This window comes from Pituophis catenifer, unplaced genomic scaffold (assembly GCF_029215685.1).
Source record: "Pituophis catenifer annectens isolate HBS135680 unplaced genomic scaffold, rPitCat1.0.hap2 SCAF_3, whole genome shotgun sequence".
Taxonomy (NCBI): domain Eukaryota; kingdom Metazoa; phylum Chordata; class Lepidosauria; order Squamata; family Colubridae; genus Pituophis; species Pituophis catenifer.
The window spans coordinates 177,511,577-177,524,085 of NW_027256883.1; the positions used below are offsets into that span (position 1 = coordinate 177,511,577).

At 34.6% G+C, this 12,509-nt stretch overlaps 1 protein-coding gene across 1 annotated transcript in view; it reads right to left on the minus strand.

Annotated features, from left to right (window-relative positions):
• The window catches only part of PHTF1 (putative homeodomain transcription factor 1), a 28,587-nt gene extending 17,876 nt beyond the window's left edge, over positions 1-10,711 (minus strand). The window contains exons 1-8 of the mRNA XM_070939844.1: positions 10,646-10,711; positions 10,013-10,069; positions 7,998-8,067; positions 6,749-6,907; positions 5,494-5,659; positions 3,755-3,889; positions 3,259-3,400; positions 2,192-2,377 (exon numbers count right to left, since the gene is read on the minus strand). Of these exons, the coding sequence (XP_070795945.1) occupies positions 2,192-2,377; positions 3,259-3,400; positions 3,755-3,889; positions 5,494-5,659; positions 6,749-6,907; positions 7,998-8,067; positions 10,013-10,069; positions 10,646-10,690 (960 nt within the window). The 5' untranslated portion in view covers positions 10,691-10,711. The remainder of the gene's footprint in view (positions 1-2,191; positions 2,378-3,258; positions 3,401-3,754; positions 3,890-5,493; positions 5,660-6,748; positions 6,908-7,997; positions 8,068-10,012; positions 10,070-10,645) is intronic.
• Positions 10,712-12,509: the final 1,798 nt, after the last annotated feature.

A 12,509-nucleotide genomic window follows, 5' to 3' on the forward strand; every position in this document is an offset into this window, starting at 1 on the left:
ATGTAGACAATGTAAAATGTAGACAATCTTCAAAGCAAAAAAGATTTCATATACTATATCAAAAATACAGTATTGTATTGTACTTATTCAAAAGACAAATCTATGTGACTATAAGTAGTCCTCGCTTAGCAACTGCCTTGTTTAGTGACTATTGAAAGTCACAACGGTAAAAACAGCTTTGCAACCAATCCTTGCATTTATGGTTATCACAGCATCCCATGGGTCATATGATTTGTAAACTTCACAATCAGCTTTCACCAAACAGAATTAACTTTTTCTTCACGTAAAAGTGAAATTGCAATGTAATATCTGGCTTAACAGCTGTGGTGGTTTGCTTAATGACAAAAGTAGAAATGACATAAGTCCAATACAGTCATGTAATTTTTCACTCAGTCACCACAACACTTAGTGATTGGGTTGACAATCCCAATTGTGATTGTGATTGGTAAGCAAGGACAATATATATGTACATATGTATCCAAATAACTGGGCTCTCTTGTTATATCTTTGAAGAGAATCCACTCTTAGAGAAGACCTTCACTCTTCCCTGTTTTTCAACTTTCTGTAGGGCTGCCTGGAGGAATATGATGGGAGAGATCCTTTCTTGCAAGTGACTTAGCATCAGGATCTTTCAGTGAGTGAAAGGGCAATATCCATAGATTCTATACATATAAAATTTAGGAATTAAACTATTTGGGTGCTTATATATATAAAAAACTTGTGGAACCTCCTGGTCAGGTTGGGAGAGTGACAGTTAATAAGAAAATACAATTTACATTCCTAACTAGAGATGGTCCTTCAGAAATACTCACCAAATAAAAAAGACTACATTTCTACCCTGTTTCCCCAAAAATAAGACATCTCCTGATAATAAGGAGCGCATGCGCTAAAATAAGCCCTCCTGAAAATAAGCCCTCCCTGAAAATAAACCCTCCCCAAAAATATTTAAACACATGCACAGCTGGTCCCCACCATTTCCTCTGGTTAGGGTTAGGGAGACAGAACTGGAAATCAGATAAGACAATAAGAGGAACCCCATCTTCCTCCATGTGCCATGTGCCTCCAAGGCCAAGTGCTTATTTTGGGATTCAAAAAAATATAAGACAGGGTCTTATTTTTGGGGAAACATGGTAGATACATTATTTTGTTTTGGAACTATTAGTTATGAAGGGAAAGATACAACATCCAAGCGGGAGACATACAACACTAGATCTAATCCTAAGTGATACTCAGGATCACTTGAGTATCAACCAAGAACTGAATGTTATATATGCTGTGAATATGATTTCCTCCCTGCATCACATTATTATATGAATTATGATAATTAAATATCAAGACCAATAAACACTATTTTTCTTCACATAGTGGATAGTTCAACTGGAATTCAGTACTGGCAACTACGGTAATATTAGCCTATTTGGATAGTTTTAAACAGGGAGAGGTTCATGGAAGATGAGGTTATCAGCGACTATCATTTTTTATGGATGTTTACCATATCCTGAATCATAGACAGTGTGACTGACAAATGACAGCAGAAGAAGGGTTGTTGCTTTCCAGACCATTTTTCTGAGCTTTACACATACATTATCTGATACAAAAAAAATGGGTTACACAGGCCCATGACCTCATCCAACAGAATTTGCCTGAAATACCTATGCAAGTATGTCCAAGGCACTAATACAAATCAGTTAAAATATAATTCCAATGATATTTTGTAGTGGTACTAAATGGCCCGTTCTGTCAAATCTTCTCTGCCCAGCAGAAAATGGTTTTGCTTTTAAAATGGACTCTAAATGGATAGAAATGCTAAATATCTAATCTTAGATTATTTAATGTCAGCACTACTATATTTATCTTTATCCGTCTAGAAAAAATAATATAGAGACACTGAACGATAATTTTTCAGTTTGCTTCCAGAGATCCCTAAATAAACACCAAGGAATATAAATTATAAACATGACAGAATATAATCTACAAGTTCAGGGTTAGGGTTAGGGTTAATAATTATTACACTTCTTTTCTGGTGTCCTACAGATATGGGTGTATTAATTAGTAATTCTAGGAGTTGCTGTCCCAATACAAGTGGAGCATACAACAATTGAAGGCTGACCTACTCTCTTTCTTAATTTGATTAAAGTGAAATGCATTTGTTGCCTAAGTAAGTGGGATAACAGTTTTTGATAACACTTACCTGTGACACTGACTGATTTGTTGAAGCAGATGGAGAAATAATAGAAGACTTTTTGCCCTGATCTTCATTTACAATTATACTAGGACCACCTTCTACGCTTCTGCGCAGCAAAACTACCTGACCCGCATTATCTGTTTCTTCCTCACTTGACAACTCATCAGAAATGCCTGAATGTCTAGAAATAGTCTAAAAGAACATTAATCAGGATTAACACAAAGTGGATGAGACAGTTTCACATTCATGCAATCTATTTGTACCATAGTAATTAACCAATAACAATTTATTCTATAGCACTACAAACAAAATATATAACACAAACAAATCTATACTGTAATACAATGTTACATGCTACATGTTTACCCAATTTAGAAATGATTAATCTAATGACATGATTGAAAAACTTCTCCACAAACACTCCTGTTTACCTGATGTAGGACAACTGTATGGCTATGGATCCATCTATCAAGTTTTCCTGCAGGCAATTCCATTTATACTTTCATTATTATGACTGAGAAGTAATGTTAAATTATAATCTAGTACTGAGTTTTGAATCTTTTTTTATCTCTGAAACATATACCATTCCTTTCAGCCTAATTTAACTCATATAACCGCTATGAGGATAAAATGAGGAAGAGGATCTAAGTGCAATATGCCAAGCATTTCCTTGAAGGAAAGTTGAAACAAAAATTATAAATGTTTTTTTCTCCTTCCAGGGTCCCAACTAAATTCTTACATTTTAAGAATTTATAAATATCATTTTAATCCAAGATGCATTGTTGAAAGAAGTTAATTTTAAGTTTAGTATAGAAAATATACTGTTTACTTTATCAAGCAATAATATAACTTTATCCAGAAATTATAGCATGTAATTGTATTATATTTTATTTTCTATAATTAATGATAGTAATATTATCTGTATTTACAGTATAATCATAAAACTGTTTTGGAGAGGTTTCCAATATTTTTCAAAATTCAGATGAGCGGGTAAGATTTAATCTGTGCAGTATTGTTCATATTGAGAAAATTTGACATTTGCATCAAGCAAACACATCAAGTTCAAACTTTACCTGCTTTCTATCTACATTTAACGGTATTTCAGAATCCTTCGATCGCTGAAAACTGTGTTCAGATCTGGAGATCCTGCGTTTGATACCACTGCTATGTTCCGTTTCAGTCCCTTTATCGGCTACCCGTTTTCCCCTTTTCATCCTATGGAGGAAAATGCATGTCTTCCTTATTCACACTTTTAAAATCAAGACATAATTGAGAAGACACAGAATTTTCCATGATTTCTTCAATCCAGCAGTTCTAGAAAGACAATTTGGCAGGCCCTTTCCAGAAATGCACATAACTGGCCATAATAAATACATGCTGTAATCTTGGAGCAAGATCGAAATCAGAGTTAAATTCCAGTTAAAATTTCAATCGTATCTTCTAAACCAGGGGTCTCCAAACTCAGCAAGCTTTGCTGGCTGAGGAATTTTGGGAGTTGAAGTCCACAAGTCTTAAAGTTGCCAAGTTTGGAGACCCTTGCTCTAAACAAACTGATATTACCAACCGTACCCTTCCCTGCTCCTTCGGCGCAATACTGAATCAAACAAGCCGCTGATCCTGGATGAGGACTCCAAGGGCTCCTCACTTCTGCTGATTTTGTCAGAGGAAGTATAGACGTCACCTCCTGCAAATTTGCGGGTTTTTCTAGATTAAAAAAAATAAACAGCATAAATTTGAGTCTGATAATAAATGTCCCCCTCTTCAAAGCCACAGAATTTTTAATGTATCTGTACCAGGGAATATAAATATTACCAGATGCCAATTATGAATAAAATACATGTTCATAAAGATATGTCTTTTGAGATTGCCATAGAATTTAGGATGCTAAAAATACCACATAAAGGAATTAAGTATCTATCATGCCCGAAGACACCTTCTAGAAGAGATAGGTGGCATAAAAATTTAATTAATAAGTAAAATAAATAAATATGTGCATATGCCCATTAATACGAGTACAAGGAAAGAATCTATAAGCCCAGAATTGCTGTAGCAGGGAAATGGGAGGTTTCTAAAATAAGAAATAAATAAATACATATTTATACATGTAATAATGAAAATGAGGCTTATCCCAAACAGTTTCTTTTCACTTGATTCTAGACTGAATTGATGATTCTGGTATTTTCTAGTATTTTATACTAGATTTCACTTTCACTACCCCATTTGTACATTTTCTGAAAAATGTTAGCCACAAAGTATGTTAAAAATTCCTCCATGCATGAAATGAGGAGTGTTTAAACTATATAGAGTTAACTGTAGCTGATACCACCTTTTAATTTTCTGACTAAAAATACTAGCCATTAAATTAAAAACTGATGAAGTACTATGAAGGAGAAATCCAGATCTGTAACAATGCCTCTAATGATAAAGGGGAAATACATATTTGTGCTTCACTGATAAAATATCTGATTATATCCCACATAGAGGTCATGTTAGTTACAGTTCTAGAAAAATTAAATATGAATTATTTTCATCAGTTTGTTGTTGATATAACACTCTAAACATCTCAGAACTCAGTTATCAAAGGAACTGCTTCTTCCTCTATACATCTACTTACATACATACATAGTTTACTGATTAGCCCACAGGCCATATCAAATACATCTAATTAATATTTGCTGAGTATATTTTGCTAACTGTTCCTATCCTACTCATATTAATCAATCTGTGACACAGAGATAGGCAGAATCTATAGCAGAGAGAGCCTGTTTGAAAAAATATTCTGAGATTAAGCAAGATCCTACATGAATTATTTCTGCAAAAAATTAACCTAGCATCCCCTTGATTTTTGTCGACTTTTTTTTAAAATGCTCAAGCAATAAATTGATTGTTTTGATTATGTCATGCTTTTGTATTTCATGCTCATGCATATTATCATTTCATGGAATGCAACAGAAGCGTGTCCTAACAGCTCTGACAGACTTAGTCCAATCAGCTAAGTAGATGAAATCAACCCATTCCTGGATGCTATCTCCACCACTATGGAGAATCTGCTTTGATACATTTATACTCAAGAGTATAAATGTATCAAAGTGATATGTAGAGTGTGGATTAATACATATTCTTAAAATTAAATATGAAAGCTGTAATTTATTAGAATCTAGATAAAACAAGTGTAAGCAATAAAAGTGCACGCAAAGACACAATTCATACCATGCATATTATAAGAAAAATGGCCTTTAAAAGCAGGATGCAAAGAAATATTCTGATTTGAAGAGGAACATTCCTTCCAAGTTACATTCATCTCTCACCTCCTTCTTCGACCAATACCACTCCCATCACTTCCTGAAGATTTAGATAACTGAGTAGATACTATCTGACAGTGCACAGTTCCCATGAGTAGCATAAGGCACAATGGTCCAATGATTTCACTTGCACTCACTATTGGCATTATGGAATATAATGTAATTGCTACAACTGAAAAAAAATGTATATGAATTAACTAACAAGTAAAAATAGAATTTGTACTACACTTATACTAAATATAAATGCATACAATGTAAAAATGGTACATATAAAAATTGCACTGACAAAAATGTTGCAATACTTCTAAAAATAGAAGAAATGTAATATAATTATATAAAAATATAATTAAGGAGCCTGAGTGGCGCAGCAGATTAATGCTAGTGTTAAAGGTAGTATTTAGCTACCAGCTGCCTGCAATTACTGCGAGTTCAATTCTCACCAGGCTCAAGGTTGACTCAGCCTTTCATCCTTTCTAAGGTAGGTAAAATGAGGACCCAGATTGTGGGGGCAATAAGATGACTTTGCATAAAATATACAAAAGTATGAAGGCTATTGCTTAACGCCTTGTAAGCCGCCCTGAGTCTCTGGAGAAGGGCGGCATATAAATCAAAATCAAAATAATAATAATAATAATAATAATAATAATAATAATAATAATAATAATAATAATAGCCTCCAGAAACTAATATATATGTGGCCTTAGCAGTGAGTTTCTCCTTTGCTAATTGTGTGGTGAAAAATATGGATTTAGGATTTATTTATCATGGACAGATATTTAACATCAGACTAAATATTGACTGTTACTCATTTCCCAGATTAAGGTACCCTTAATGCAGATTAAGGTACCATCAGATCTCAGAAAGACTCATTTCTGAGATCTAATGGTACCTTAATCTGCATGTGCTGAGTTCCCTTCCTCAAAACTTGGCATGATACAAATTACAACTATTTTAAATGGAAATAGATATTGGGGCTATCCAAAGCCTTCAAAACAGGTGTTTTATATACAGGAATGGTTGTAAATGCACACATATGAAAATTTACAAAATTTAAAAAGTATAAAAACTAAGGAAAAAAAAGAGGAAAAAGATATATAACAATGAAAGAAAAAAATGAGAAATAGACAAGAAAAAGAAACATCTAAAGAAGTAATTCCAATTTTCTTTGCAATCATTACTAGCATGATTATTATCATTTCTACCCTGCCAAATTACTTATCTGAGTTTCCTTGTTAGCATAATTTCTACTACTCCTACTCACCTTGTAGGAGGTATAGTACCAACAGCCACATAAATATACGCCAAGAAGTGACTTGTATCCACCACTGACTAAAAAATGGGAATAATATAACTCGCACAATTCCCTTCCTTGTAAGTGATGTCCAAGGAATTTCAGGTTTAGCTTTGGCAAATGTGGAACCTGAAAATTTTGAGAAATGAAAACAAGTACTTCAAAAGATAATCAAGAAAAGTGCATTAACTGTTATTTTTTTCTTACTCAAACCAAGATTCTCTTAGAAAATGAGAACTGTGAGACAATTATCCAGAACTTTGGTTGGACATTCAATATTCTGTTTTCAGTTTTTGGATGGTATTTGGGGCAACAGTGGAAGCTCTGAACAGAAATTTGGTTCCAGCACCAAGTTGAAATTTAATCCATACAAGTCAGATGTCTGTTTTCAGGCCTGATTTAGCACTGGAATGGAAATGCCAGGATGGAAGTCAGATTGGGAAGCACCCGCCTCTCCCCTTAAGAAAAGAAATCCAGAAGATAATGGCAAAGCACTTCTCCCCTATTGACAAGAAAGTTTCATGGTCATGTCCATGAAACAAGCAGGAGTTCAGTTTCCCTTTAAAGAGACTATACATTAAGAAATCTAGTTAAGAATTGAATGCTTAGTCTGTTTTGGATGGGGATACACTGTTTTTGAAGGAGAATTTTTTCTGTTCCAGTGTAGCTAGGATTCCTTGTGATCTTGCATTGACAAATAGTCAATGTAGAAGTACTTCTGTAAAATTTTGGCAGAAGCACTACCTCTCCTATTTTTTGTAGGAATGTATATGTTACAAATATTTTATTAAGAAAGATTATTTTTATAATATGCTCTGCATAAGGGCACAGAATATTTCAAAATTTCAGCTAGGTACAAAACACAGCATTATCAGAACATTATCTTGGGAGGAATAGAATTTGCAATATTGGGGATCGCCAAGAAGTCTGACTTTACTAATTTTACATAGGATCTTGAAATATTTTGTTTTGCTTAAATATAAATCTTTGCTACCTTTTAAAATGTCTTCTGGTTTAACTGGCTTTTAATTATTCTAAACTGCCATGAAAATCTAAAAAGCACAACAGATATTTTATTTATAATAAAATTATAAATAAAATAAGACAAGTACTAAATACTATATATGTATAATAGGTATTACTTGTCATCACTAACTGCACAGAGTATAAATGTTTTGCAAATTTAAAACAAATGATTAAATTTTCAAATGGTTCATACCTCTTATTAAATCAACATCTATCAAGTCAGGCTGTATGTGGCCTTTCTTTCTGGGTTTGCTTTTGAAGCCCTGCACATTTAGTAATAAACAATTAGAATATTTTATAATTAATAGATTGTTTCCCTGATCTCACAGAATACATATTTTATTACAATTACTCTTTCATAGTCATGTTCATATGGGAAGCACAGAATAACCTTCTCCAATTCCCAGCTCTAAGGGTAAAAAAGTAAGGACTCCCTGCAGATTTTACTCTGCTAGTCATTGCTAACTCTGGGGAGGCCTCCGTTTCAAGGCCATTGAGCCAGCATTATCCAAAGACATTTCTAGTCATGTGGCCAATATGACATCACAGAGCACTGTTACCTTCCCACCAAAATGGCACCTATTTATCTACTTGCATTTATATGCTTTCGAACTGCTAGGTTGGCAGGAGCTGGGGCCAGGACAGGAGCTCACCCCATCTGGGGAGCTCGGGTCTCGAACGTGGACTGCTGGCTTTCCAGCTCCACATCTTAACCGCTGAGCCACCGAGCTTTTAGGATTTTTTGGCTTGAGAATTCTAGAAATTGTCATCCAATACCACATAAAGATTAATCACTCAGGGCAATGCTCTATCAGAGAATAGCAGCCATTTTTTTTTTCATATAAAGATATATGAGCAAAGTAATCATTGCACATCAGATAAACCTCACTGGCTATAATACTGCCACTGCATTTTAATTTATAAATGTACTCCCGCATGCCTTTGCTGTTCAGAATCTATCTGAAAAAAACAATACACTGTATAAATCAAGTGCTTGACATTTCTCTGAAAAGATATCTGTCATAATCAGGAAAATAATAATACTTCTCTAGTAGAAGAGAATATATGTAACTCAGGTTGAACAATGGAATCTTGGTGCTCTCTGAACTTATTTGCTTGAGGATGTTTCATTACCAAACTAGGTAACAACATCAGTGCTAGTGAGTGTGGGGTTTCTTCCTTGCTTATACACCGTAGCTTGCCTGCCAATGTCGATGGGGGTAGTATTTTCTCCCTGGAAGTTCCTTGTATACTATAGTCAGTGTATAATTTTCCGCCTGTTTGTCTTGTGTTGATCCCTGTTTATCTGGTTGCTGGAAACCATGTGTTCTGATCTTTTTGTTTCCTTTTTATTGGTGTGGTTAAAATAGAATATCTCTATATGTCATATTGATGGCTCAGACAGCTGCAAGATTTAATAATATTTTCTCCCCTCTGTAGCCCCAGCCAAATATCAACTTAACTATTACTTAATCAGAGTACTGTAGTTTGAAATGCAATTGTTTTCAGAATTTTGAAAAATTAAAGATGGTCATATCTTATTCCACAGGTGAATACTTTCCATCAGCAGAATTATAAACATCAGATACAGTCTCTGACGCTGACAATCTCTAATTGCCAGATTCTCATGACATTTGACTATCCATAAATAATTCATGGAAGAAACTAAAACAAGTTTTAATTTGTATCTTACATGTAAACTTAAATATTAATAAAAGCTAGGATTTTCATGATCTTCACAGAATGTCTGCTGTTTAGAATCATAGCCAAAAAAATTTTTTATCACACTTGGTTTTCTATTTTATCACACTTGTTGCCAGTCAGTTACATCTACACTACCAACTCTTCACTGCAGTACTATACAATGTCTTTCTGATTTCTCATAATGCTTCTCTATCAACTCAGACCTTGATTCACTTATGCATCCAAACACCCATCAAGCACAGTACTCCCACTTATGACGATGAGGAAGTATTACGGGACTGTCTTTAACAATTACATGGTAGAAAGTCAATGAATACTTTACAACTTTCCACTTTAATTAGATATGGGCAATTTTAAATACAAAATACTATATTCATTGAATCCCTCATATTTTACATGGCATTCTATTTGTTATATACAACATATTTCAGCCATGTCATTCCATAGGGCCATAAAATAAAGAATTAAGAAGTTCAACAAAATTGTCAGCAAAATTTTATTTACCTTCATCTCAGTCTGTTCTATGGACTTTTCCCATATTTGTTGATCATAAGCTCCAATCTGAAAAAAAGCAGCTATTTCTCATATATTACTTCAACACCAATGTATTAGTAAAATAATAACATTTAAATATTTATATTTGAGTATTTACAAATATTGGTATAGAAATTTGATAAATAAAAATAAATTTACTGAGTTATTTCCTAGAATTCTTCTATTTAATACTACAGATATAGAAAGCAATATTTTGAAGAGATTTTATCGATGTTATTACAAATGAAGAAAGAAACAAATGTAGAGTTTGTACAACTGCTTAAATGTAAAAATGAAGCACAGAAAATATACATACAAATCTGATAGTAGATGCAGCTAAGATAAAAAATCCTAAATTATGTCTGAAACCAAGCAAAAGAATCACTCCAAATATTTTGACAATAGCTCCAATAATTTTTTGTTAAAGAACTGAAGCCCAAACATTTAAAACTACCCTGGTTGGCAATTTTTAACAATGGTTTAAACAGTGTGCAAATTCTAAAAAAATAAAATAAAATAAACAACCCCATAGTTTAAAGCTATGATGTAATCTTAACTACAGAGCAAATATATTAAGCTAAAAAAAACAAGCCTAAACCTGACCTTTTTTTGGTACCAAGCGATGGCGTCTTCATCATTTGAAGCCATTTGGTTTCTCAACTGCCAACTCAACTGTACAGACATAAAGAGAGCTTATTATAGAAACCTAAAATAGAGATATCAATAATAAGTATTCAAAAACAAGTTACAGCATTCCCAAATTCATTTCTTACCTCTTCTATTAGGTAAGAAATGCATAGCTTAGACTTTTAAAAATACATTGCATAATAATTCTGTGTATTTTTAGTAGAAATATGGAAAGGGATGCAAACTCTCTTTATAAGGAAGACCCACCCTTTCATTTCTTTCTTTCTTGCCTCTAAAGCCTGTAGAGCAGAGGTCTTCAAATTTGGCAGCTTTAAGGCTTGTGGACTTCAACTCCCAGAATTCTCCAGCTATGCTATGCTAGCTGGAGAATTCTGGGAGATGAAGTCCACAAGTCTTAAAGCAGCCAAGTTTGGGGACCCCTGCTGTAGAGCAAGATTTCCCAAACTGTAACGTACCCTTTCTTTGGAGAGGTGTGGAGTGAGTCCAGGGCTATGAGGAACCTTTTATATGGTTACAATAAATTCACCTTTTCCACTGTATTGATTTGTGTTCATTTGGCATTTGGATTTTTAGGAGAGGTGTATATATTAAGATTACACTAAAGGTGGTAGCGAGAGTTTAGAAATCCCCACTGAGTGTATATACCTGGTATAATAATGTTATCACCAGAGTGGACATAACTACATTTTCAGTCTTTTTATTGTGGACTTGGAAAGATTAAAGAGCAAAATGAGTGCCTTAGATTCACAAATCGTTTTATTCTTTCCCAAATGAGGGAAATCTGGGGATTGTCAAAATATAACTGGGGGTTTCCATGTGGCCGATGGACATTATTCACCCTGACTGAAACAGACATGTTTTAGGAAGTAATCATCCCCCCTCCATCCCCAATAACAGCAATAGCACTTAGACTTGTATATCGCTTCACAGTGCTTTACAGCCCTCTCTAAGTGGTTTACAGAGTCAGCTTATTGCCCCCAACAATCTGAGTCCTCATTTTACAGACCTTGGAAGGATGGAAGGCTGAGTCAACCTTGAGTCGGTCAGGATCGAACCACTAACTACAGAATTCCCTCACTGGCTGGAAAGGAGAATCCAGTTGTCTGTTAAGTCACTCCTCCTTCAGTTATCCTCAATCCTTAGCAGCACTCCTCCTTACCAACTAGCCTTGACAAGTGATTCAAGCCCTTTTAAACACTGCCATTTTAAACTCAGGGCCTTCTCAGCTTCATCCTTTCTGTCACTCATTTCATCTGGGTCTAATTCCCCCCAAAGTCTTAACCTTTTCCTATACCACTTCCCCTGTTGGTTCTGGCCTCAGCCTTCAGATCCTTAAATGATCAATCTTCACTTCTCCACAATACCTAAAAGAGCAGCTCCAGGACTCTACCTTTCAAAGCCTCTTCCTGTTACCGTGGAAACAGAAGGATGCAGCAGAAGAGAAGGCTCTCAACTGCTTTTTCCTGGATCATCATGTTGTGGTAGACAGCATTAGCCAAGTGCTGCATCCACAGATCCTTTAGTGCAGTTCTGAAGGAATGTGGCAAATACCGCAACTGATCAGCAAACTAAGATACAGGCAACTGTACAAAGGAGGTCCAAGCTGTAGGCTGTAGTGATACATGTCCTGGGAATTAACAAGTTGTTGAGTCCCATTATTATGAATTTAAAGGGCAACAGTCATTCATGGGATTGGAAAAGAGGGACATTGCATCAATGGCAAGTAGCAATTGACAAGAGAAGGGAAAATTAAAATTAGCCTGGGAGTCCAACGTTGTCTGATCACCAAACCTAAAAAGATGTTTAGAAAGAACTTAAA